The 27,032-nt window shown below is 38.7% G+C and overlaps 1 protein-coding gene across 1 annotated transcript; it reads right to left on the reverse strand.

The window, feature by feature from the left end:
• Positions 1–10,560: 10,560 nt before the first annotated feature.
• Positions 10,561–11,493, reverse strand: LOC104656391 (olfactory receptor 149-like). The gene has a single exon (XM_010355990.1). It carries the CDS (start codon positions 11,491–11,493, stop codon positions 10,561–10,563), a length of 933 nt encoding a protein of 310 aa, XP_010354292.1.
• Positions 11,494–27,032: the final 15,539 nt, after the last annotated feature.

Raw genomic sequence — 27,032 nt, forward strand, 5'->3', positions numbered from 1 at the left:
GATGGGAAAAATGAATAGTTCCAGTGAACATGTATTCTTTTTTTCTATTTTTCATGTTATTCTGTTGTAACATACATAATATCTAGATTTTAAAATTACTTTCCCATCTATGATTGATTCAGCCTTCTCAATGAAATAAAATAATTTGTAAAGCAGGTATTAACATTCTTATCTTTTGATAGGAAAACCGAGGTCTAGGTAGTTTTAATTTTTCTTACCAATTGTGATAGAGAAGACATGAGAATTCAGATTTTCTCCAATATTAGTCCTGTCTTCCTAATATCTCATGTTTGCTTGTTGAATACTTGCTATGTGGGAGGTACTGAGTTGTCCACTGATGTGAATGCTAAGAGGAATATTAGCCTGGTCCTGGATATCTACTAATTCTTCAGGGAATTAGACAAATACACAAGGGAAAAGAAAAGAAAAGAAAAAGTTAAGAACAAGAATGGCAATTCTAGTCAGCAGGTCTTACTCAAAACGCTTTTACTATTTTTTTCTACTCAGTATATTAAAAATCTCTTTATTTCCATTTCCTTGTTGTTCCTTATGGACCTGGGTTTTTTGTTTTGTTTTGGTTTTTGTTTTTATTTATCTACTTTAACACCACAGTTCTACACTAAGGGACCTCTGACCACGTGTTTTCACTATCTATTGCAGTGGAGTTGCCTAATGTTGTAAAACCTTCCTCACAGGGAAGATATAACCCCCACATTCTTCCTACATATACCCTGGGATTTAGAAAAACAAATTCCTATCAGTTAAGAGAAAAAAAAAAGGCAAGGCTATTTTAGAGAAAAGTAGAATCAAGAAATACAGAAGATTCAAAATTATAATTGGGAAATTTGAAGTAAGTCTTAGGAAAAGTGACACAAAATCCTTTTTGTGCTGAAAAAACCCCTCATCAGCACACTTATTAGGATGTTTTGGTCTTACTACAGAAGGGAAAAGAAGAATCAATGGAGAAGAGAAAAAGAATTTTAGCTGACCAAAATAAAAATACATAAATGGTGATTACAAGTTGATACAAAAAAAATTAATATCCCATAAAAAAGTATGCAGAAGTCATTCACAGTGAATATTATATATGTAGTGTTCATTATATATATATATAGTAGCTATTAAACTTGGTCAACCACATTAAAAAAATTCAAATAAAATAATAAGTCATATGCTTATTTACCTGTGAAATGGTAAATAATATTTTAATCTTAAAGGTGAGGTAAACAAGAATGATAATATATATAGATACCTGTATTAATTTCTATAAGACAGTTTGATAATATATATTAAATAATATATGTCAAATAATTCCATACAACCTTTTACCAAGTTATTCAATTTCCAGGCATGTATACTTAAGAAGTAAAAGTAACGTTGTCAAAGGCAGAGCTATAAATATATTGACAATAACAAAATAATGAATTGAGTTAAATGTTCTTCAAAGTTACACATTTGAGTAAGATTCAGATGTCCAGTAGAATAAATATGGTATAGATATACAGTAGACTAAAAATCAGCCATTGAAATAATTTTGTGAAATAGTACTGGCAGGGATAATATGCAAATTATATATTAAGAAGACAGGCATGACAAATGATACGATACATATGACACACTTGAATAAAAATTCCGTAGTGCTTTTACAGACATTCTTTCTTTTCCTTTCACATTGAAACAAGTATGTAGCATGCAAATAAATGAGGATAATGTTTTAGGGATGTTTTAACATTACTTTTGTGTGTCTGTGTTGAATACAGGGGTTCAAAGGGCTTCATCTTCTACTCCAAGCATTTTAAAGACATTCCTCCACTGCATTTCAATGAATTTTATATATGTACACACAGAAAATGCCCCAAGAGTATAGCTCTTTAAATTGCTAATGATGTTTATATCTGTTTAGTGACTCTCCAGGTAAAGATATAGAATGCTAGCATCACTCCCGGAGGCCCCTTATGCGCTTCCCAAGTCAATACCCATCTTCAAGAAGTACCCACTATATTGACTTGTACAATTGGTCATTTTCTTTTTTTTTTTTTTGAACTTTATACAAACTTCTCTCATACTCCTTTGTAATCCTTCCCTCAAGTTTTTTCCACTGTTCCCTAGGCAACCATGAATCCACTTTTGTCACTGTACATTAGCTAGCGTTTCCAAGAATTTTGTGTTTATAAGGCTGTACAGTATGTACTCTTTGCTTGATGTCTTTAATTCAGCATAATTATTTTTAGATTCACCATGATTTGCATGCATCATAGCACTATCAACTTTCCTTGACATTTTCCTTTGTTGAGATCAGTTGACCATCTACTTAGGGACCTATTTTGTACCCTATATTCTATTTGTCTATCTTTATTATTTTCATGCATATGCACTGATGGAAATCAACAAAGAAAAGAAAATCTGTTCAAGAGATTGTTCTGATTGACTAGATGTCTGTGTCCAAAAGCTGAACCTGATTCAATTCCTCACACCATACACACGCACTAATTAGAAATTGGTTACAGAAGGGAACATAAGACCTATCTTTGTGACTGGGAGGTGGTCAAACATTTCTTACATAGAATACCAAGAAAAAAGATAAATGTGACTCCATCAAAATTTTAATTTTTTATTATCAAAAGACATTGTTTTAGAAAAAAAGAAAGTGCACACACAGCCTGGAAAAAATAATGTACACACACATACACAAACACAAAACAAATGTGTCCAACAGATGACTTATATCCAACTTTTATAAATAATTCCTACAACCAATTATTAAAAAATGAGTAAAAGAAACTTTACATAAACTGTATACTAAGGCTTACAAATACATTATGCAATTTCAATATTAATAGTCATCAGGAGAATTCAAATTAAAACCACAAAGAAATACCATTACACACCCACTAGAAGGATTAAAATTTAAAAGATTGAAATACTAAGTATTAGAGAGGATTCAGAGAAATGGCATCTCTCAAATATTACACGTTGTAGTGTAAAATGTTAAACAGTGCAGAAACAAAAATATACTAGAATGTCTATTAAATCTTTATTGATAATAGCAGAAAAATCAAGAAATGTCCATCATCTGATAAACAGAGAAGGAAATTATGGAATATATGTATAATGGAACACCACTTAGTAATAAAAAGGGATAATCTATTGAGGCATACAACAAAACAGATGAATATCATTTAATAATATGTCCAGTCCGAGAAACCACAAACACAAGAGTACTCACAATATGAATCAATTTATTTCAAGTGCAAGAATAGGCACTATAAACCTGTGAAGATAAAATTCATAATGGTGATTGTTTCTTTGGAAAAAGTAAGTACTCATATTGGATATAAACACAAAAGAACTTTCTCAGGTGATAGAAATGGCCTGTATCAGAGACTGACATGTTTCTCTAAAGAACCAGATAACAAATATTTTAGAATCCACAGACCATAAGGTTTCCATTGCAACTACTCAACAATTACATTGTAATGAATGAATGTGGCCTTGTACAATACAATTTTATTTATAAACATTAAAATTTGAATTTTATATAATTTTATTTTAATTTTTTTCAGCCATTTAAAAATGTAAAAAGTGATATTAGCTCATAAACAATACTAAACTATGGGCTGGATTTGCCCTATAACCCATATTTTGCACCGCTACTCTTTATCTTGATAGGTGTGCTAGTTATTTGAGTGAATATATTTGTCAAAACTCATTGAATTATATACTTAATACCTGTTCATTTTGCTATATGTAATTATTTTGAAATGATGATAATATAAAAATAAGAGACTATAGAGGACTTCATGACTTCAAGTGAGCATAATTTTTAAAGAAAATGAGTCATAGATATAGCCACATTAAAAAACTTCACAATAAAAGGCATCATACAGAAGCTAAAGGCAAGCCACAAATCAGAAAAGGATAATTGAAACACGAAAGCATTGATATCCATGCTTTAAAAACCCCACAAATTAATAAGTGAAGGACAAGGAGCCTAATAGGAAACCAGGCAAAGGATATAAGCAGCAACTCACACTGAAAACAGAATGTCCAGTAGCCAATAAACAAATGGAGCAATGTTTAACTTCACAGAATCAGCCAAATATGACCATTTACTATAGTACCTGTCAAGGACTCAAGGTTTAGCCCTGTGTCCACATCCATGTGTTGAGAGAGGGACCCGTAATCCCTAAGTGTCAAGAGAGGGAGGTGACTGGATTATGGGGCGGTTTCCTCCATGCTGTTCTTGTGATAGTGAGTGAATTCTCACAAGATCTGATGGTTTTTAAATGGTAGTTTTTCCTGCTCTGTCTCACACCTCCTGCCACGTAAGATGTGCCTGCTTTCCGTTTCCCTTCTGCCATGACTGGAAGTTTCCTGAGACTTCCCCAGTCATGCAGAACTGTGAGTCAATTGTCAATTAAACCTCTTTTCTTTATAAATTACCTAGTCTCCAGCAGTTCCTTATAGCAATGTGAAAACGGACTAATACAGATTCATTTCTGCACTGGTTGTAGTTTTGGTCTCCTTTATCTTTCCTAGTAAAGAGGCCATGAGTAAATTGGGAGACAGGAAGCCCTGGCTCCAGATTCGCTTGTGAAATTGTATTCCTGGATATACTCATTTGTAAAGAAATTACACTACTCTAATTCTTCCTTTCTTATAAAACCTTCATGAGAGTAAGATAAGTAAAATGTGGGAATACATACAATTGTAAATCTTTATAAATTTGATACAACATCATTTGTTCTGATTCCTCTGACTTGAAAACTATGAAGCCCTTTCTTCTTTAAAGGCTTGGATTTTCTTTTTCCTAAAATGGGTACAGGCAAGTTGTATATGCACTTCTCAGGAGGCTATCAGTTTTATGGCTATAAACCTTAAAGAGAATCTCAACATATTGAGAAATAGTTATTTGTAATGAAATGTCAGACCTAATACATATACACATACCTTTCTGCATACAGGTTTACAATCTATTTAGGAGTGATAACATCATCCACAAACATTAATCTCTCACAAACATTCACAGTGTCTTTTAACATGGCTGGGAAGAAAACAATACCGTGTTTCTCAAATTGTGGACAAGGCACAGCTGAAGACAGACTTGGGAAAACTCATGTAAAGCATAAACAGAGTTCATTTTCTTAAAGACCTAATTTGGCTTAAAAATGTGATGGTGTAAACCCAGCAATTTTTATGTTAAAATTGTTGATGTACTAGAAGATTGAATATAAATAAGACACTTAAAAATTGCGACAATTTTAACCTGTATTCTCCTCCTCATTTCATGCCTTTAGCCTATTAACTCTTATCTGCCATTTGAGTTACTTTAGTAGAAAAATTTAAGAATTATCAAAAGAGCATAGAACCAGGACCTAGAGGACTTACATTGGAAACCTGGCTCCAGTACAAAATGCCTAAGCCTCTGTCTTCCACAGTTCTATCAGTATAATTGTGTAGGGAATATTTATTATAGATAAGTGCACCCCAGGAGAAGCCTGGCACGCTGTTCAAAAGGCCCCACAGAATGACAGTCACAACCCTGCTATATTAATTTTAGTCTAGAATCTGCCCTCAGCCCTGCAAGCTTGCAAATCTAATTTTGTCTGCAGAGGAAATCATTCTTTTGGGAGTGGATTTCACAGTAACCAAGCTCAAGCAGCTGATGCACAGGAGCAGAATGCTAGTTTTTAAATTACAACAAATGCAGGACATTTGAAGGTATTGTCAGTCTTCTGATTCAGTCAGGTTACATGGGAGACAGATCCACAACCAGAAGGTCAATGTATTTATTTAAAGGAGAACTGAGTTTGTCACCGGAACTTGCATAATGCAGTCCGCATGACTCATTCTTTCCCTGTAGAAAGGCCGAGTGTGAAGCCAAATAAGTACAATCGATTAAGTAAGAAAATGGAACAAAGTGAAAAAAATCAGCTATGCTCGTCCTCCCCTTCATTTTATTTTAATTACAATTTAAATGGTATTTTAATTTATGTTTGTTATTATAGTAGATAAAATAGCATAGTAGAAGATAAACTGTTAATTAGATACATATTTAATATCATCATGGAATGACTATTGAGGCATATAGTGTTCTCTTTCTGGGCCTCAAGTAAAAATGGTGAATTGATCAAATAAACTTGATGACTATTTTCAGCTCTAAGATGTCCTGTTAATAGGAATAGCTAATATTTATTGAGTGATAGTTCATTCCTTTTTTTTAAACAATTAGGTTTCTTTTAGTTTTCCTTTTTGATGGTACAAAATGTCAAGTCATTCTAATAGCTAAATTATTATTCATACTCTTTCCTTAAAATTTGTTCTTAGAAAAGTAGTTTCTGGGTCAATAATAAGAGTATTTTATAAACGTTTCCTATATATCACATTTCAGAAAGATTATACCAAATTAAATGTCATCTAGTATATAAGTAAATGAATACACCCTCACATATATTGATGAAAATTGTACAGGAATATATTATTATGGTTATTTCTGAGGAGTGTGCTGTTTGTCTTTATTCTATGCTTGCATGTTTTATATTTGTTTATAATAAATGTATATTCTTACACATAAATGTATACTATTTTTATAATCATTGCTAATTTATATTTTCTATATGAAGCATAATTTTCAAAGCATTTGTACATTTAATATGGATTATAACAATGTAAGAGACTGGTCTCCAAACTGTCTACCTAATGCTGCACAATTAGCAAGATTTAGTTATCTAAATGATAAAACTGTCCATCTTGGGCTGAGGCAGCAGGCTGGCTGCATCAGGTAAAAACTGTGTACCTAGCTTGCTGCATTAATTGCCCTGTGGGACCACCCCCCAGTGTACGTGCATGTGCCCTGAGGTAGGAAGAACATTGATCTCCGTTGGGTTGCAAGTTTCTTTCAAGTCTCTTGGCAATGCCACCACTGCCTCAGTTTAGTGGTGAAAAAATAAATAAATAAAAATGGGTGGTGGCCAACTGCTGGAGAAATTTCCAGCCCACGCAAGTAGCATGGAAGAAACCATGAGAGGCCCTACAGTGGAGAAAAAGAAAATATGCTCTATAGGATATAGGCAAGAGAGACAAGCCTTTACCAGGAGGACAAAATCCGTTTCTCTTTAGGTGTCCCTCCAGGGCCCTGTATTGACAACACATAACACGTTATCCAAGGGCAAAGAAGAACTATTTTACAAGGCTCAGCTTCATTATTACAGAGACTGTAAAAAGGATGAATTTAGAAATGAGAGATGAAAGCTCAAAAACGGACAGAGGAAGCATTCAGTGGTTCACCGTTAAACATAATGTTAGCCGTCAATCTTAGTAGATGCTTTTTTACAGGTTGAGGACGTGCTCCTCTATGCCGAATTTCCTGAGAGTTTTTATTGGGAATGCACATAGGTTTTTCTATTTTGTCTTGTTTATTGGTGAATTACACTGACTGACTTTTGAATGTTAAATGAATCTTACATTTCCATTATTAACCCTAGTTTATAATAAATGAAGGAGTGTGTGTGTGTGTGTGTGTGTGTGTGTTTTTGTATGTGTGTGTGTGCGTAAAGGGGTCAGCAGGGGAGATTGGTGTATATTTCTTCAGATAAGAGAACTGGGGAAGAAAACCAAGCCAGAGCTCACTCATAAGCTGAGCATGTGTGGAACAGACCCAGGGAAGTGTCACAAAGTCTTTGAAAACTGAATCACAATTTGAAACACCACCTAGGTCTTAGACTGACCTCTGAGTGGCAAAATCTTATACTAACATCTCAGGGGTACATTCGAAGGACAAACACAATGCGACATATTAAAGGCTTTGAAAATTGAACTGACGTTGGAAACATTGCCCATGGAAGGTAAGAGGAACTACTTGTCTGATGCTATGGATTGACAATGTGTTAAAACAAACAAGGAAACAAACAAGAATCAATATTCTCCAGAGAATTTTAACAGGATCTAGAGTCTAAATAGCATAACATGAAAAGTGTCTAGAATGAAATCTGAAATTATTTAGCATACAAAAAATCAAGAAAACGTAACCAATTCTCAACAGAAGGGACAATCAACAAATACCAACCCTGAGATTACCCAGACATTAGAATTATCAAAAATACTAAAGCGTCTGTTACAACTGTGCTCTGTAAGGTATAAATAAACAAATTTAAAGTAAATGGAAGAGTAGAAGTTCTCAGTAGACAAATATAAACTCCAAAAACTAAAGCAGAGAAAACTGAACCTAAAATGAAAGTTAAAAATATATACATTTAGCAAGATATGTAAGAAAAGTATGATGAAGGGGGGAGAGTACTTTAATAGTATAAGTATATAAGTATTCTCTGTGGTTGTAACATTCCAGCATTAAAGACCAGAATGAAGTGAGGGAGTAAGCTAAAAACAATTCTTAAAAATACAAAAAATATTATAATTACCAAGTTTTTGGAGTCCCTACATTAAGTCAGATGAGTATTTTGCTTTTGTGTCATTCAGTCTTTACAATAGCAATGCAAGAAAGGCATTGCTATTTCCATGTTGCGAGGGAAGAAAACGAGTTTCACAACTCGAGACAGAACATACACACATACACACACACACACACACACACACACACACATATATGAATTTCTTCTTCTACTTACTAAGCTCCCTGCTTATTAAGATTGCTTAGTAAGCAATGATGACTTAAATTTCTCTTAATGAAGATTTCCTCACCCCAACAACTCATTTTCTTCTGGGCCAAACTTTAAGTAAGTAGGAGAAGGAAGGATTAGACGGAGGGCCTTGATATCCTCAGTATCTATTGAATGTGTACATTAGTTCACTTACTATATTTTGGTCTTTGGTGCTCTATTTCCCTGCCTTCCTCTCTGTTTTGCGCTTTGCCTAAATGACAGCTTCATAAATGTTTTTTTGAACAAATATGAAAATGACTGCTATAATGTTTCCTCATTTGATAAAAGCTCTTTAAAAGACAAGGACTGTGACTATCACTGAAGTTTTTTCTCAAAGGCTAGAAGAATATGCTCTCATTACTCTGGAGATGCTTAATAGGTGAACAAAAGCTGACAGATATGAGAAGACTGAAATTCTGTTTCACCAACCACAACAAAAAATCATCTGGGATTCAGACCTACATCAGGTCAACAAATGAGCTGTCACTTCTGTATTGTCCATCCCCAACAGGCCCTTTTTTGTCCTCACCCTCCATGAACCTATCTGACTTTTGCTTTTCAAAAATGCTTTGCCAAAACATATTCTGACACAATGGAGTGATGACATTGTCAAGTCTGATTCAAAACACAGTAAAATGGGGACTCTGACTCTGCTTGAGATAAAATTTTTGCATGGTAAATGGCATTTGAACTGGGCGTTGAATGATGGGAATGAGTTTGTCCAGCTGAAGACTTGAAAGAGCACTGCAGGTGGAGAGAATAAAAGGCACGGAGCTTGAGAAAAGTGAGCAGGAAAAAGTGTGCTTCCTTCGAAAGCATGGATCTGCTCACTACCCTCATATGAGGTCCAAACAAATGTTATGTCTGATTCAATCTGGCAGATTCCCTGGCTGAACTCAGCAGATTCCTTGGCTGACCTCAGATCCTGAAGAGAGTCAAAAGGAAAGGAGACTTGCCTCTGCCTTTCCCTCCTTGGCACCCCCTTTTCTTCCCACAGTCCCCTTCTTTCCCATCACCATCTTCTCACTGCTCTTCTTCCCATCAAATTGTGGTCTGAATTGTAAATAGCACATTTCTTATGTTAAGCTCACTAGGAAGAACAAAGACATATAGGTGGGAGAAAACTAAAGTCAAAGGCTTTGTGTAAACAGAGTATCCAAACCATAAAACAGCAGCTTGGACTTTGCAATGCCCCATGTCTGTGCTGGGGATTACACAGCCAAACTCAAATTTTCTAATACTAAAAAACAACAGAAGCAGTCACCCCTCACAGACTATTTTATCTACCCTCTCCACATTCTCTTTCATCTACTGCTTCAGCACCAGACCAAGGCCTGTTTATAGATCTAAGACTAACAGACAGGCTTTATAGGCGACAGAGTGCACTAGTTCCTCGGATTCATCCATAAGAGACCTGCCTTACATTCCATCCAGAAGTTTTTTTATTTTTATACAACTTCTTTATGCTTAAGAAGTTGCAGGATACCACCTCCATGTAGCTGAACCTCTTCCATTTTTCTGCAACTTCTACACTATCAAAGGAAGGTTTATTTAATCAGTGCTGACACTTAATGGGTTAATTAGATAAGCATGCCAGCGAAGATGAAAAAGTGCCAGAGGAAGGAGAAATAGGAGAGAAGGAGAAGATGTAAGGGCAGAAAAAGTGAAGAGACAATTGAAGAGAAGGTCCAGAATGTCTTGCCAAGTGGCAAGAGATAATTTTTCCCGGACAGGATAATTTATTAGTTACCTCACCTTAAGTCATTCACTTTATGTCTTCAAGTCTTCACTTTGTCACCTGTAAAAGGGGGCCATGATAATATCTGTGCTCCTTATTACACAAAAGGTAATACCTTTTTAAGTATTGTGGTGTTATTAGTGTTAAGCTACGGATCCTTTTCTATCACCTCCCAGGAAGGAAAGCTACTGGCTGCAGAACCTTTCTCAGAGAATATTTAACTTCCTTATTTCTCAGACTATAGATCAAAGGATTCAGCATGGGGGTGACCAAGTTATTCAGGATTTGAACAGTTGCATTAAGCCAAGGATTGGGGGTGGGCTGCAGGTAGATGAGAACCACTGGCATAAAGGAGAGGAGGATGGCAGTGAGGTGGGCGCTGCAGGTGGAGAAGGCACGGCGTCGGCCCTCGGCAGAGTGGATCTGCAGGATGGAGCAAATGATGCAGCTGTAAGAGGTGAAGATGAGAAGGAAACAACTGAGGGGCATCAGACCCACACTGATGAACCCCACCATCTCCAGGGCTGAAGTATCTGCACAAGCCAGCTTCAGCATGACTGGGATATCACAGAAATAATAGTCCACCTCATTGGGGCCACAGTAAGGCAATTGGAAGGTGAGAATGGTCAGAAAGGTGGCCTGAATGCAGGCAAAGAATGAGGTCCCCATGGCTAGGATGATGCACGCTCTGTGGCTCATGATTAAGGTGTAGTGTAGAGGATGACAAATGGCAACGAAGCGGTCGTAGGCCATTACCGTATACAGAAAACACTCAGTGCAGCCCAGGAAATGGTAGAAGAAGAGCTGGGATGCACAGCCTGCATAGGAGATGGCTTGGCTATTCCCCGAAAGATAGCACAGCATCTTAGGGGAACTCACAGAAGGGAAAAATATGTCAAAAATAGACAGCTTGCACAGGAAGAAGTACATGGGCTTGTGAAGCCGAGTGGAGGAGACAATAGCCAGCAAGATGAGCAGGTTCCCCATAAGGGTGAAGATGTAGAAGGACAAAAACAGGACCAAGAGCATAGTCTCCAGACCCTCTGTGTGCGGGATGCCCAGCAGGATGAATTCAGTCACCACGGAGAGATTCCTCATCTTTGTCAGAGTGTTGGACCTCAAAAAAGAACACAGGTCTGCAAAATATGAATACTGACATCAAATCAAGAAGCTGTCCGATAGATGTGCTGGCTTCATGTTTTAACATTCCACAGTCAACCTTCTTATGTAGGGGAAGATCTACATAAAAATATAAGGATGATAAAAATTCTTGACTATAGTCTTTAACTTTTGGTTTTGGCCAAGTTGGATTAAGGTCACCACAGCCTCTTTCTCACAGAATACAATTAAAACTCTATATAAAATCACAAAACTTATTTGCCTAAGAACTCTGAAAAGCAAACAGAAGGGGCAGATGGGCAAGAGGAGACAAACCTAGATGAGAAACTCCTACAAATATGAATTTCTACTACATTTCTCCTCTAATCTTGTGGTTTTGAACGGAAGGTGGCCAAAGTTACAGAACTGAGAGGAGGCTGCTCAGATGCTGAAACCCCAATAGATGACCCATGTTTTTCACTAGGAAACCTGATAAAAGAGGCCTCTGTGGTCAAAGCATGTGAGGGAATTCCTGCATTGTCTCTCTAGTTTTAATTCCAGCTGTGTCACAACAGTCTTCCCAATTTTAAAACTATGAGGCAATAGCATGAGAAACAAAAACTTGGAGATAAACTCCACTTTCTGAACAGAGCATGCAAGCATGGAGGAGTGTGTGTGTGTGGTGTGTGTGTGTGTGTGTGTGTAAAGGGGTTGACGGGGAGATTGGTGTATATTTCTTTAGATAAGAGAGCTGGAGAAGGAAACCAAGCAAGAGCTCACTCCTAAGCTGTGCGTGTGTGGAACAGACCCAAGGAGGTATCACAAAAGCTTTGACCGACCCCTGAGTGACAAAATCTCATACCAACTTCTGAGCAGTACATTCGAAGGACAAACACAATGCGACATATTAAAGGCTTTGAAAATTGAACTGACGTTGGAAACATTGCCCATGGAAAGCAAGAGGAACTACTTGTCTGATGCTATGGATTGACAATGTGTTAAAGCAAACAAAGAAACAAACAAGAATCAATATTCTCCAGAGAATTTTAACAGGATCTAGAGTCTAAATAGCATAACATAAAAAGTATCTAGAAAGAAATCTGAAATTACTTAGCACACAAAAAATCAAGAAAATGTAACCAATTCTCAACAGAAGAGACAATCAACAAATACCAACCCTGAGATTACCCAGACTTTAGAATTATCAAAAATATTAAAGCAGTCTGTTATGACTGTGCTCCATGAGGTATAAATAAATAAATTTAAAATAAATGGAAGATTAGAAGTTCTCAGTAGACAAATATAAACTATAAAAAATGAAACAGAGAAAACTTTCAGAACTGAAATGTGGAATTGATGCTTAAGAGATTGGAAATATTTAACATCATACTGGGAGTTCTAACTAGTGTGACAAAGGCAGAAATAACTCAAGAGGATACAAATTAAAAAATGAAACTTTTTCTATTTACATACAGTATGTTTATCTCCATAATAAATCCTGAGGAATCTACAATAAAAGCTTCTAGAACTAATAAGTGAATTTAGCAAAGTCAATGGATGCAAAGTCAACATACAAAAATGTGTTATATTTCCATATATTAGCAACCAAAAATTGTAAATCAAAAGTAAAACGAATACTATCATCTACAACAGCACCAAAATACACAGTTTTGAGTCTAGTGAAATATGTGCAGGATCAGTATATTGAAAATAAAACATTAATGGAAGCAATCAAATAAGACATATATAAATGGAGAAACGAACTCTGTTTAATGGATTGAAAGACTCAACATTGTTAAGAAATGAGTTCTCCCTAAAGTGTATCATCAATGCAATCTCAATCTGAATTCCAACAGATTTTTTTTTAGATATTAAGAAGATGATTCTAAAGTTTATATGTAAAAAATAATAATTGTAAAAACAAACACTTTTGAAAAATAACAAAGTTTGAGGGCTCATACTACCAGATTTTAAAACTTACTATAGTGCTATGTTAAATCAAGACCATGTAGTCTTGATGGTATTGATGAAGAGACTCATAGCTCAATAGAACAGAACAGAGATCCTGAGAACAGAACCACACATATGTGGTCAATTGATTCTTGACAAATTGTACAATGGTAAGTGAATAGACAAAAATGATCTTTTGAACAAATACTGAATAATTCTGAAACAATTAGCCATTCATACAGTAAAACAAAACAAAACAAAAACAAAACCAATGATCACAGACCCATGCCTAACGCCTCATATAAAAATATACTTAAATGAATCATACATTTAAATACAAAATCTGAAACTTTAATACCTCTGAACACTCATGCAGTCCACATAAACCATTGTGGAATTTTCTGCAGTATTGTAAAAGAGAATCCAAGTCACATTCTCTGGTTTCCAGAAGAGTGTGGTATCTCAGCCTCAGGAACTGAAATTTGGTGTTTATAGAAGGAGGTCCCAAGGGGGTATACTATCAAGACTTGAACACACTCATTCTCCCTGGATTACTTTCTTCAGATACCGTTGGGCATTTCTCATGATGTAGTCATTGGTAGCTATGAGGGAGCAATTAAAGTTAACCACATTTGCCACCCAAAATAAAATAGCAAAAGTGAGATGCTTTGAAAGAGAAAATATATACACCTCTTCCCAGTGTGCTTGTCTGAAGAACGGACTCCAACCCTGACCTCGAGCGTTCATGGTTCTTTTTGTGCCTGTCTCTTACTTGTTTATGTCTTTGCCTGTGGTGACATTTCAACACCTGTACTTCAAACATGATAGATCTATTCACCTTTAAAACATTACCCTTAGCAAACTAATGCAGGAACAGGAAACAAAATACTGCATGTTCTCTCTTATAAGTGGGAGCTAAATGATAAGAACTTAGGAACACAAAGAAGGAAATGGTCATGGGGGTCTACTTGCGGATTGAAGGTGAGAGGAGGAAGAGGAGCAGAAAAGATACTTACTGGATACTGGGCTTAAGTACCTGAGTGATTAAATAATCCACACAACGAACCCCCATTACATGAGTTTACCTATGTAACAAACCCTCACATGTACTCCTGAATCCAAAATAAAAGTTTAAAATCCCCCCAAAACAACAAACAGAAAAACCAATAAGAACTATGAATATATGTGCAGTAGTTACCATGGTAACAAATTAATACCATTTTTAATGCATCTTAGAAGAAGAGAAGCACATGCCATGGGGAAAGCCAGAATGCCGCTGAAGAAGAGTCCCTTGGGGTGGTAGATGCTCATTGGGATGCTTTTGTGTACGGTATGTAGCTTTAAAAAAACAACAAATCTCAATTATGTTAAAAACAAATAAGTACAAGCATTGTACTGAATATTTTATGCATATTAACTCTGTTAGTTTTTACCAAAACTCTGTAAAACAGGTAGTGCTAATTCCCATTTTACATCAGAAAGCCAAGGCACAAAGAATGTAAGTGAATTAAACAAGTATCTACATTTATTAGTGGGCAGATTTGGGTCTCATACACAGAACAGTAGTAATGTTTTGCTGAGTAGTTACTAATTCTGATTTCCTAATACTCATTCAAAGACAATAATTCTAAATAATCTTATTTTGTATTGCTTTACTTTTATAATGTAATTTTATTTTCTCTTAATTCATTCTCAGAAAAGCCTTGCAAGATTGTTGTAATTTCCAGATAAGGACATTGAAATTCAGTGACTTAAAAACTTTTCTGAAACTAAAAAGTGAAGAGTAAGTTATACCCAAATCTTCTGACTCCATGTTTAGTCTTATTTCTACTACACCTTCACTGTCTCCAAAATTACTTGGTGCAGAGAGAAATTGCCCCTGAGTAAGGGAAAAAAATCACTCACAGATTCATATTTCCAAATTTGGAGAAGTTTTCCTGGCACCCTTGCAGCCATTAACTGTCTTTATATATTATTCTTTCTTTTATTTTATTTTTTTATTATACTTTAAGTTCTAGGGTACATGTGCACAACATGAGTTTATGGCACCAGGTTATAGCTCAGGAGACGGACACGAGTCTCTCAAGATTATATTATACTAAATTAATAGGTTGTATAGCTACAGAGAAATTTTAGTGCCTAATGATAATCCCCAAGAACATACTTCTGATTATGGTATAAAAAAGATAAATTTGCATCATATTCATTTCATTCAGAAATAACAGCCTATCTTCTTGTTTTACTTCTACTTATGAATTCAAATATTCAGTAAGCCTGCAGAGTTTGTCCTAGGCATAATTGCAAAGACCTCACCCATAGAGGTAGATCCCATCCTTTAAATGAAAGGTTTTACTGTTTCATGTTCACGTATTTATAGTAACCCCCAATTATTCTAATAAAAATAACTATTCACATATTATCTGTCTATTTGTTGGTGGCAGTGGGAGACTCCCTCAAAGAAGCCAAAGAGGCAATAATCAAGCATGGTTACTTGGACCCTAATGCCCCGAAGATTGATTTATTGAATTTAAGTCAGGAGAGAAAATAATCTTTATGCAATTCAGGATATACACATGGAAAAATGTCCAACAAGAGTTTGGAAAGGAAGATTTAAGGTTTACTCTAGATATCACGGCTAGTGATATAGATTTCTAAGTCATCCTGCAAAAAGGTAAGTCCTCAACCTCTGAAAGACCATAATGGTCACTTATACCATAGTTCTCCTCTACTTGGGTTTATGGATATGAAGCACTCCTAAGTAACAAAAAGAAAGCTGACACTGATCTGGCTTGATCCTCTTAAGAGATATTATTTTATTATGATTCAAACCAGCGTCATAAAGCAGTTAAGTGTAGTGTTTACTGCATAATTCAGAAAAAATGTAACAAAACTTTAAGTATAACACTCTATTACTTATTACAATACCCATCTTTCTTAACCCATTTACACCTGAAGTTGCAATTTTTTAAATTTTTGCAATCAGACCTTGGCAATGACCTTAAGCAGTAGGATATAAATAACTCCCACATGCTTAGTGTTCCAATAATGGAACACTAGGCATAAGTGGCTAAATGCCTCCCATTTTGTCGTGACACCAAATATGTATCTAATAATAATCTAATTTTGCTGATAAAAAGGAGTTCAGAGAAAATTGCTGGTGTTTACCCCTTGAAAACCATCTTCTAGAGTACCTCAAATTTACCAACACCTGCAATAATTTCAGACTTACCAGAGTTCCAAAATAATTTGTCTTAAGGTGCTGATCTAAGAGTACAACCTTTTTTTTTAAACAAATATCATAAATTATATTGGTTTTATACATCAATTAGACAGCAATCTGTTGTGTTCTGTTGTTGTTGTTTTGTTTGTTTGTTTAGACAAAGTCACACTCTGTCACCCAGGCTGGAGTGCAGTGGCACAATCCCAGCTCACTACAACCTCTGCCTCCCAGGTTCAAGCGATTCTCGTGCCTTAGTCTCCCAAGTAGCTAGGATTATAGGCACCCGCCACCACGCCTGGTTAATTTTTGTATTTTTAGTAGAGACGGAGTTTCACCATGTTGGCCGGGATGGTCTCAAACTCCTGACGTCAGGTGATCCACCTGAGGTGGCCTCAGCCTCCCAAAGTGCTGGGATTACAGGCATGAGCCACTGTGCCTGGCCACAATTAGATTATTTTCAAGAGGCTATTAATATGTATTCTAAACAACTTTGACCATCACAGAGATTACATCATGTAATAAAGATTTGAGAAGGAATATGATTGACCTAACACACAAACTTCTTCCTGGACTATGAGAAAGCTGGAAGAAATGTTCAAAGGCTTATGCTCCCCAACACATTTCAGTCCAATTGTATCAGAATATTAAGTCTTGGTCTGGGTCATATTAACTCTCTGGAGTCCCTTCAGTGGTTTTAGATACCCTTGAGTTATTTGTGTGTTAGCTTTCAAATTCTTGACTTAATGGAACCCATGATGATTTATGCATCGTAAGAACAGGAAATAAACACCTCAGACCAAGCATCAAGAAATAAACTTTCACAAATAGTTTATACTAGTTAAATCTGTTCATATATCAAAACAACCTTCAAAATTCTGTTGCAGTTATTTCTCATTAATATAAATGACTGACTGTGAAAAGCAATTGGCAACTTCTGGTTTCTGGTCCGGCATGTAAGAGCTTCAGGGTAATCCTTTATCCTACCAACAAGTAAAAAGCTGAAGCTGACTAAACTAAAAGATCAACAACTCTTCTTTGATCTATCAGAGGAGTGAGACCACAGGTAAAACCACTGTCCTCAAAATTGGAGAAAGAGGTGAATACAGAGAATCACATCTTACTGGAACAGAAAACTGTGAATGGAAACCTCCATCAGAACCAGTGCTGGGGTAGAAAAACCTAAACTGTAATTGATGAATGGTTGCAGGCTCAGTATGGACAAGTATGAGATTCAAAAACTTAGGGGCATCCAGTTATAGGAGAGTCTCCACACTTTTGTGAGGTTTGCTTCCAGAAGCTTGGCCAGGTTTTCTCAGTGAATATCGGAGAAAAGTTCCTTAGTGCTTCTGGCAGGGGGAGTGGAAAAGGAACCATTTTAAAGTATTCCAAAGAATTCTGTTTTTCTTAGTCTGACCTCAGGAGAAACTACTAAGTCAGCACCTAACCTGCTGGAGTTTTATTAGGGGCAAATGACCTAGGGGAAAGAAAACACCCAACTCCAGCCAGCACTGACCTTCTATGTGGCAGAAAAACAATCTCACCCTCTAACACACTAGCCATTCTTTCCCAACTGAGGACAGGGGAGGAACTGAGAAGCACTTGTGAACTTCACAGTCTAAAGGCAGAATCTCACTAAAGACTGAGACCCAACCATAGGAATATAGAAAGCTTTTCCTTCCCCCACACATTACCACCACATTACTAATGTCCTATTTCTAATAGTTTATTTTACTCAGTACCTCACATCCAGCTATCAAGAAAAAAACTGCCAGACATACCAAAAGGCAAAAAGCACAGATGAAGAGACAGAGTAAGCATATGAACCACATTCAAATATGGCAGAAATCCTAGATAATTAGACTGAGAATTTAAAATGTGCTTTTATGCTAGGGGCTCTAAGTGGATAAAGTAGATAGCATGCAATAACAGATGAGTAATGATAGCAAAGAGAGTGACATTTGAAGAAAGAACTCCTCCCTCAGTAAAAGCCAGAGATCAAAAATACTGTAACAAAAATGAAGAATACCTTTGATGGACTTATTAGTAGTTTGGACAGAATAAAATTTAAACAAACAAAGATAAGATAAAGAAGAATATTACATAATGGTGAAGGGCCCAATTCACAAGAAGACCTAATTATTCTAAATATATACATACTCAACAACGGAGCAACCAGATTCATACAGCAATTCTTAAAGACCTACAAAGGGATTCGATAACCACACAATAATAGTGGGAGACTTCAACATCCCACTAAATATTAGACAGATCATTGTGACAGAAAATTAACAAAGATATTTGGGACCTGAACTCAACACTTGATGAAATGAACTTAATAGACATCTGCAAAATTCTCCACCCCAAACCAACAGAATATACACTCTTTTCATCTGTACATGACACATATTCTAAAATTGATTCAACATACAGAAATCAATAAATAAGGTTCACCACACAAATAGAACCAAAGACAAGAACCACATGATCACCTCAATAAATGCAGAAAATACTTTGGTAAAATTCAACATCACTTAATGTTAAAACTCTCAACAAACTAGGCATTGAAGGAATATACTACAAAATAATAAGAGCCATTTATGAAAAACCCACTGCCAACATCATGCTGAATGGGTAAAAACTAGAAGCATTCCTGTTAAAGACTGGAACAAGACACGGATGCCCTCTCTTGCCAGTCCTATTCAACACAGCACTGTAATTCCTAGCTAGAGCAATCAAGAAGAAGAAAGAAATAAAATGAAGAGAGCTATTCAACCTATCCCTGTCTGCAGATTATATGATTCTATATCTAGAAAACCCCATAGTCTGTGTCCAAAAGATCCTAGATGTGATAAACAACTTCAGCAAAGTTTCAAAATACAAAATCAATGCACAAAAATCAGTAGTAGCATGTCTATACCGCAACAACGTCCAAGCTGAGGGCCAAGTCAAGAATGCAATCCCATTCACAATAGCCACAAAAAGAATAAAATACCTAGGAATACAGCTAACCAGAGAGGAAAAAGATCTCTACAATGAGAATTACAAAACACTACTCAAAGACACAAATGAATGGAAAAACAATCCATGCTCATGGATAGGGAGAATCAATATTGTTAAGATGGACATAATGTCCAAAGCAGTTTAGGGATTCAATTCCATTCCCATCAAACTACCAATGACATTCCTCACAGAATTATAAAAAGGTATTTCAAAATTCATATGGAACCAATAACAGCCTGAATAGCCAAGATAATCCTAAATAAAAAGAACAAAGCTAAAGGCATCACATTACCCAACTTCAAACTACACTACAAAGCTGCAGTAACCAAAATAGCATGGTACTAGTACAAAAACAGACAAATAGACCACAGGAACAGAATACAGAGTTCAAAAATAATTCCACACTTCTAAAACCATCTGACCTTCAACAAAAATTGACAAAAGCAAACAATGGGGGAGATGACTCCCTATTCAATAAATGGTGCTGGGATAACTGAACCCCTTCCTTACACCATACACAAAAATAAACTCAAGATGGATTAAATACAATGTTAAACCACAACTCTAAAAACCCTGGAAGATAACCTAGGAAATACTGTTCTGGACATAAGACCTGGAAAAGATTTCATGATGAAGATGCCAAAAGCAAATGCAACAAAAACAAAAATCAACAAATGGGGCCTAATTAAACAATAGAGCTTCTGCACAGAAAACAAACAACAACAACAACAACAAAACAATGAACAGAGTAAACAGACAAATTACAAAATCAGAGAATATATTTGCAAATTATGCATTCAACAAAGGTATAATATCCAGAATCTATAGGGAACTTAAACAAATTTAATTTACAAGCAAAAAACAAACCCATTAAAAAGTAGGTAAAGGACATAAACAGACACTTTTCAAAAGAAGACATACAGGTGGCCCACAAGCATATGACAAAATGCTCAACATCACTAATCACTAGAGAAATGCAAATTAAAACCGCAGTGAGATACCATTTCACATCAGTCATAATGACTACTATTAGAAAGTCAAAAAGTAACAGATCCTGGTGAAGTTGTCGAGAAAAGGGAATGTTTATACACTGCTGGTGGGAATAAAAATTAGTTCAGCCATTGTGGAAAGGAGTGTGTCAATTTCTCAAAAAACTTATAACAGAATTACCAGTTTGACCCAATAAACCCATTATTGGGTATATACCCAAAGGGATATAAATTGTTCAACCATAAAGACACATACCTGCGTATGTTTATCATAGTGCTATTCACAGTAGGAAAGACATGGTATCAACCTAAATATCCATCAACAGTAGATTGGATAAAGAAAATGTAGTATATATACACATCATGGAATACTATGCAGCCATAAAAAGAATGAGATCATGTCCTTTGTAGCAACATGGATAAAGCTGGAGGTCATTATCCTTAGCAAACCAGCACAGGAACAGAAAAAAAAAATACCACAGGTTCTCACTTATAAGTGGGAGCTAAATATTGAGTACATATGGACACAAAGAAGGAAACAACAGACACTAGGGCCTACTACAGGGTGCAGGGTAGAGATAGGGTGATAACTGGAAAACTACCTATCAGATATTACGCTTATTACCTGGATGATGAAACAATTTGTACACCAAACCCCACAGCACACAATTTACACATATAGCAAATCTGCACATGCACCCCTGAACCTAAAATAAAAGCTAAAACAAAGAAGTAACTATAACAAGTACCTAAAAATATTAATATGCAAAGAAATTTAATTATAAATACTTCCTGAAATAGCATATTGCTATAATAAATAGTTTCAACAACAACAAAAAAGAAAGGTAGTTGTAAAAGTCTAAAATATTGGCGATTAAGCAACATGTTTCTAAACAATACAAGAAAGGGTCAAAGAAGGAAACACAAGAAAAATTTTAAAATAAGCAAACTAAATGGAAATTAAAGATTAACTTATCAAAACTTTTGGGAAGCAGCAAAAGCAGTGCTTAGAGGAAATTTTGTAGCATTAAATACATATATTAGCAAAGAAGAAAAAGCTGCTATCATTTCTTTAAGCATCAATCTTAGGACACTAGGAAAGAAAGAGCAAATTAAATCCAAATTATGAAGAATAAAACAGATAATGAGACCAGATACAGTGGTTCACACCTGTAATCCCAGCACTTTGGAAGGCTGAGGCAGAAGGATTGCTGGAGCCCAGTTTGAGATCATCCTGGGGAACATAGTGTGATCTCATTTCTACACATTTAAAAAAAAGAGAGAGATTGCTGGGCAGGCTGGTGTGTGCCTGTGGTCCCAGTTACTCAGAAGGCTATGGTGGAAGGATTCCTTGAGCCTGGAAAGTCAAGGCCACAGTGAGTCATGATCACTCCACTGCATGCCAGCCTAGGAAACACAGTGAGATCCCTTCACAAAAAGAAAGAAAAGTAAAGAGAGGAGAGGAGAAGAGAGGAAAGGAAAAAAGAAAGAAAAGAAAAGAAGAAAAGAAACAATAAAAATTAGAGCAGAAATTCCTGAAACTGAAAATAGGGCATCAACAAAACCAAAAGCTTATTCTTTAAAAATTTCAATAAAATAGGTATCTGTGCCTAGCAGGCTAATAAAAAAGAGAGAAGATACAAACTACTTATATTAGAAATTAATGTGGGAACTGTTTGGATGAATGGAGGCAAGATGGCGCACTTCCGGGTTCTTCATCCCCCAACTTTTCCCGCGCGCGCGAAAATCCAGCCGGCGACCCGGGAAGGTGCAGACCAACTAGGCATGCGCCAGGTGATGTCAATCTGAAGAGACCAAGATTTACCTGGTCGCACCTGTGGAACGCCCCCTGACACGCCCGTGCCCCGCCTATTGCCCTCCCACTCCTAGAAAAGCCGCTCCAGAGGCACGCCACCCGCGGCCTTCCTCAGTCCTTCACTCCTGTCGGGATGTCAGGACTGTGGGAACTCCGTCTGAGAGCTGTACGGGTGACTCTGGGGGCCCCTTTTGTCGGGGGCCAACAGACCTCTCCCTACCCACCTTCTTCCCTTGAAGCTAGGTGACCAAAATAAACTTGCAGTTTTGCTCCTACCCTTGCCTAGTCACTGGTTCTTTTGTACCCGCTCTGGTGGTCTTAGAAAAACAAAACAGTTGGTGCCGAAGACCCGGGAGGAGACCCCTCCTCAGGCCTCTAAGGGTTGAGGAACCTCCTCCTGCTCCCACGCAGCAGACGGACCAGGACCTGAGACCTGCTTCCCTCACTCTCACGGCCTCTCTGGGGTAAGTGCCCTTGTCTCCTCTTTACCTCCCTCGGCCAGAAATCCTGCGCAGGTCCGGGGTCCATTTGGAGCCACCACGTGGCTCGGGAGACCCGTTCAGGACGGAGACGTCCGCCTGAAGGTAATCTCCACTTAGGCTTCAAGAGCCTCTCGTCTGTCTCTGCTGGTTCCAAAGGACGCTTTGAAGCCAGGCAGGGATCCATTCCCATGTCCATTGGGTCCATTGTGTCGGTAAAGAGGAAACAAATGGGAAACCCCCAGTCCAAATTTTCAAAGAGCACCCCCTTAGGGTGCCTCCTAGCCAATTTAAAAACCTTACAGCTTGAACAAGACCTTAGGAGGAAGCGGTTAATTTTCCTTTCCACTGTGGCGTGATCGACCTCAGCAATTTCTGCCAGCGGCTAGGCAAGTGGTCTGAAATTAATTACGTACAAGGCTTTTGGGCCTTAAGCTCTCGTCCCTATACTCCTCCTTCTCTCCCTGCTCTCTCCACCCCCTCCCTTCCTGCCCAGACTCCTCCTTCCTCCTCCTTACCTACTAGTAATCCACTCAGTCCCGTGCTTCCTTCGGGGCCCCCAACTGGCTGTCTTGAGTCTCCTGTCTCTGCACACACCCGCTCTAAGTGCCCTGCTGATGCCTCCACTCCTGCCCCACACCCTCCTACAGTGTTAGCACCTTTGCGAGAGGTGGCTGGGGCGGAGGGGGTAGTCAGAGTACATGTCCCTTTTTCATTGGCCGATCTTTCCAAAATTGAAAAGCGTTTAGGGGATTTCTCAGCTAATCCCACCGTCTACATAAAGGAATTTAGATACCTTTGTCAGGCCTATGACTTGACTTGGCATGACCTCCTGGTTATCCTAACCTCCACCCTAAACCCTGAGGAGCAAGAGCGCATCCTAGCGGCCGCCAGGCAGCACGCCAACCAACTACATTTAACTGACGCCACCATCCCACTAGGGGAGCAAGCAGTCCCCTCGGCAGACCCGGACTGGAACTATCAAGCAAACCAGCCTGGGCGCCGTAGGCGAGACATAATGGTTCAGTGTTTGTTGGCTGGTATGCAAACAGCCTCAAACAAAACTGTAAATTTTAACAAATTAAAAGAAATTATTCAAAATCCAGAAGAAAATCCAGCCGCATTCTTAAATAGGCTGACTGAGGTTCTAACCCAATATACCCGGTTAGATCCGGCCTCCCCCACAGGGGCCACCATTTTGGCGTCTTATTTCATTTCTCAATCAGCTCCTGACATTCGTAAGAAACTTCAGAAGGTAGAGGATGGTCCTCAGGCACCAATACAAGACCTGGTTAAATTAGCCTTTAAGGTCTATAACTCCAGAGAGGAGACGGCTGAGGCAGTGCGACAGGCACGCCTCAAACAGAAGGCCCAGCTCCTAGCAGCGGCTTTACGGCCCAGTTGTAACCCCAGACCAGAGAGCACATACTCCGCAGACTCCAAGGCTACAAAAGGAGCCTGCTATAAGTGCGGCAAGGCGGGACACTATGCCAACAGGTGTCCGCAAGGTCCCCGAGCCCCAACGCAGCCTTGCCATAAGTGCAAGGCGTCAGGACATTGGGCCAATGAATGTCCTAAGCCTCGTCCACCAGCAACCCCCTGCCCTGCTTGCCAGCAGGGAGGACACTGGAAGTCTGATTGCCCCACCCTGAGAACAGGTGCTGCGTCTCCACGTGACCCCCTTTCCCAGGATCCTGGGAGCTCCTTCCAGCTCCTACATCTGGACGATGACGACAACTGAAGGTGCCGAGACTCGGGGACCCCCATCACCCTCGCCGAGCCGCGGGTAACTCTCCTGGTAGCGGGTAAGACAATTGATTTTTTAATAGATAGCGAGGCTACCTATTCTGTTTTGCCGTCCTTCTCTGGACCTAGCCTTCCATCCGATATCTCTGTAGTAGGAGTAGACGGAAAGCCATCCACCCCACGAAAAACTCCACTCCTTAATTGCTGCCTGGCCAACAATTACTTTGCGCACTCGTTCCTCATTATACCCTCATGCCCTACCCCCTTACTAGGCCGAGACATCCTGAGCACCTTAAAGGCCTCCATATACATTCCCACCAACTCATCCACTCCCCTTCAACCCCGTCATGACCTGTTGCTCATGCTTTGTGCAAGTGCACAGGCTCCTCCTATGTCGCCCCCACCCCCCATCTTCCCTATTTCTGTACACCCTCAAGTGTGGGACACTTCCACCCCAGGTCATAGCTGCTCACCACCCACCAGTTCTCGTCAAGCTCAAAGATCCCACTCGTTTCCCAAACCTGTCCCCAATTCTCTCTCTCTCCGACACATCTACAAGGTTTAAAGCCAATTATCACGCGACTACTTAGCCAACATATTCTTGTCTGCAAACATTCCCCCTGTAACACTCCAATACTTCCAGTTAAAAAGGCAGATGGAACGTATAGGTTAGTACAGGATCTTCGGCTAGTCAATGAAGCCACCCGTCCCATGCACCCTGTAGTTCCCAACCCTTACACCCTTCTGTCCCATATCCCCACCAATTCTACTTATTTTACTGTGCTAGACCTTAAGGATGCTTTCTTTACCATACCCCTACACACAGACTGCCAGTTCCTTTTTGCTTTCACATGGGAGGACCCAGACACATCTCCAGTGGCAAGGGACACTCCGTGACTACACTGAAAATGAAGTCTCATTTTATACTTATATTGCTGTTTCACTCATACACTCAGACCTTTGCTAGTCCGCCTACTGTATGGCAATTTTTTTCTCATCACTGAAACTTGGCCATAAGATAGCCGAACACACTCAGTAGTACATAGTTCTGCCAGTTGTCTTCCTTAAGGCTATTTCTCGTGCAACTGCCCAATTCTTCCTTTCCGTTATTCAACTCCAAATTCATCCTGAGGTAATCATACTCAGGCACCCAATGGAGGCCAAAACAGCCCCCATTGAAGGCTATTTCTCGTGCAACTGCCCAATCCTTCCTTTCCGTTATTCAACTCCAAATTCATCCTGAGGTAATCATACTCAGGCACCCAATGGAGGCCAAAACGGCCCCCATTGAAGGCTATTTCTCGTGCAACTGCCCAATCCTTCCTTTCCGTTATTCAACTCCAAATTCATCCTGAGGTAATCATACTCAGGCACCCAATGGAGGCCAAAACGGCCCCCATTGAAGGCCCGATCCTTCCTTTCCGTTATTCAACTCCAAATTCATCCTGAGGTAATCATACTCAGGCACCCAATGGAGGCCAAAACGGCCCCCATTGAAGGCTATTTCTCGTGCAACTGATCTCTCTCTAAAACTCTTAACCATACAGCCACTAACTGATCCCTCTATGTCCCCGTGTCCTTGGTCCCCAGTCTAACTCTATACAGCCAGGCAGAAGTAGCAGAGCTTTTCCAGCAACTTTCCATGCCACTACGCCACTCCCGTCAAAACGGGCTGTTTTTCCTCCCTCTAGTTATTGGAATCAGCTGAAAGCCTGGCCTCCCTGCAGCGCCGAACTACCTCAATAGCCTAAGTAGCTGCCCAAAACAGACAAGCCCTAGGCTTGTTTACAGCTGAAGAAGGAGGCACTTGTCTCTTCCTTAGAGAAGAGTGCTGCTATTATGTTAGCAAGTCAGGCCTAGCAGACACTAACATTCAAACCCTCAAATGCTTCCATACCTCGTTCCTATACTAATACTGTGCTTTATTTTATTCTTCATCCGTACGTCCAAATGCCAACCATGGGCCCCGACCTTAACAGCGCCCCTTAACAGCAGGAAGTAGCCAGACGGACCACGGCGCCCCTTATCACTATTATCAATAAAAGGTTGGACTGTTTGGATGAACGGAGGCAAGATGGCGCACTTCCGGGTTCTTCATCCCCCAACTTTTCCCGCGCGCGCGAAAATCCAGCCGGCGACCCGGGAAGGTGCAGACCAACTAGGCATGCACCAGGTGATGTCAATCTGAAGAGACCAAGATTTACCTGGTCGCACCTGTGGAACGCCCCCTGACACGCCCGTGCCCCGCCTATTGCCCTCCCACTCCTAGAAAAGCCGCTCCAGAGGCACGCCACGCGCGGCCTTCCTCAGTCCTTCACTCCTGTCGGGATGTCAGGACT

Source organism: Rhinopithecus roxellana, chromosome 15 (assembly GCF_007565055.1).
Source record: "Rhinopithecus roxellana isolate Shanxi Qingling chromosome 15, ASM756505v1, whole genome shotgun sequence".
NCBI classification, from domain to species: Eukaryota; Metazoa; Chordata; class Mammalia; order Primates; family Cercopithecidae; genus Rhinopithecus; species Rhinopithecus roxellana.

Bases quoted from the DNA above. Each gene is read 5' to 3' on its own strand.
- LOC104656391 (XM_010355990.1), bottom strand. From the start codon at position 11,493: ATGAGGAATCTCTCCGTGGTGACTGAATTCATCCTGCTGGGCATCCCG.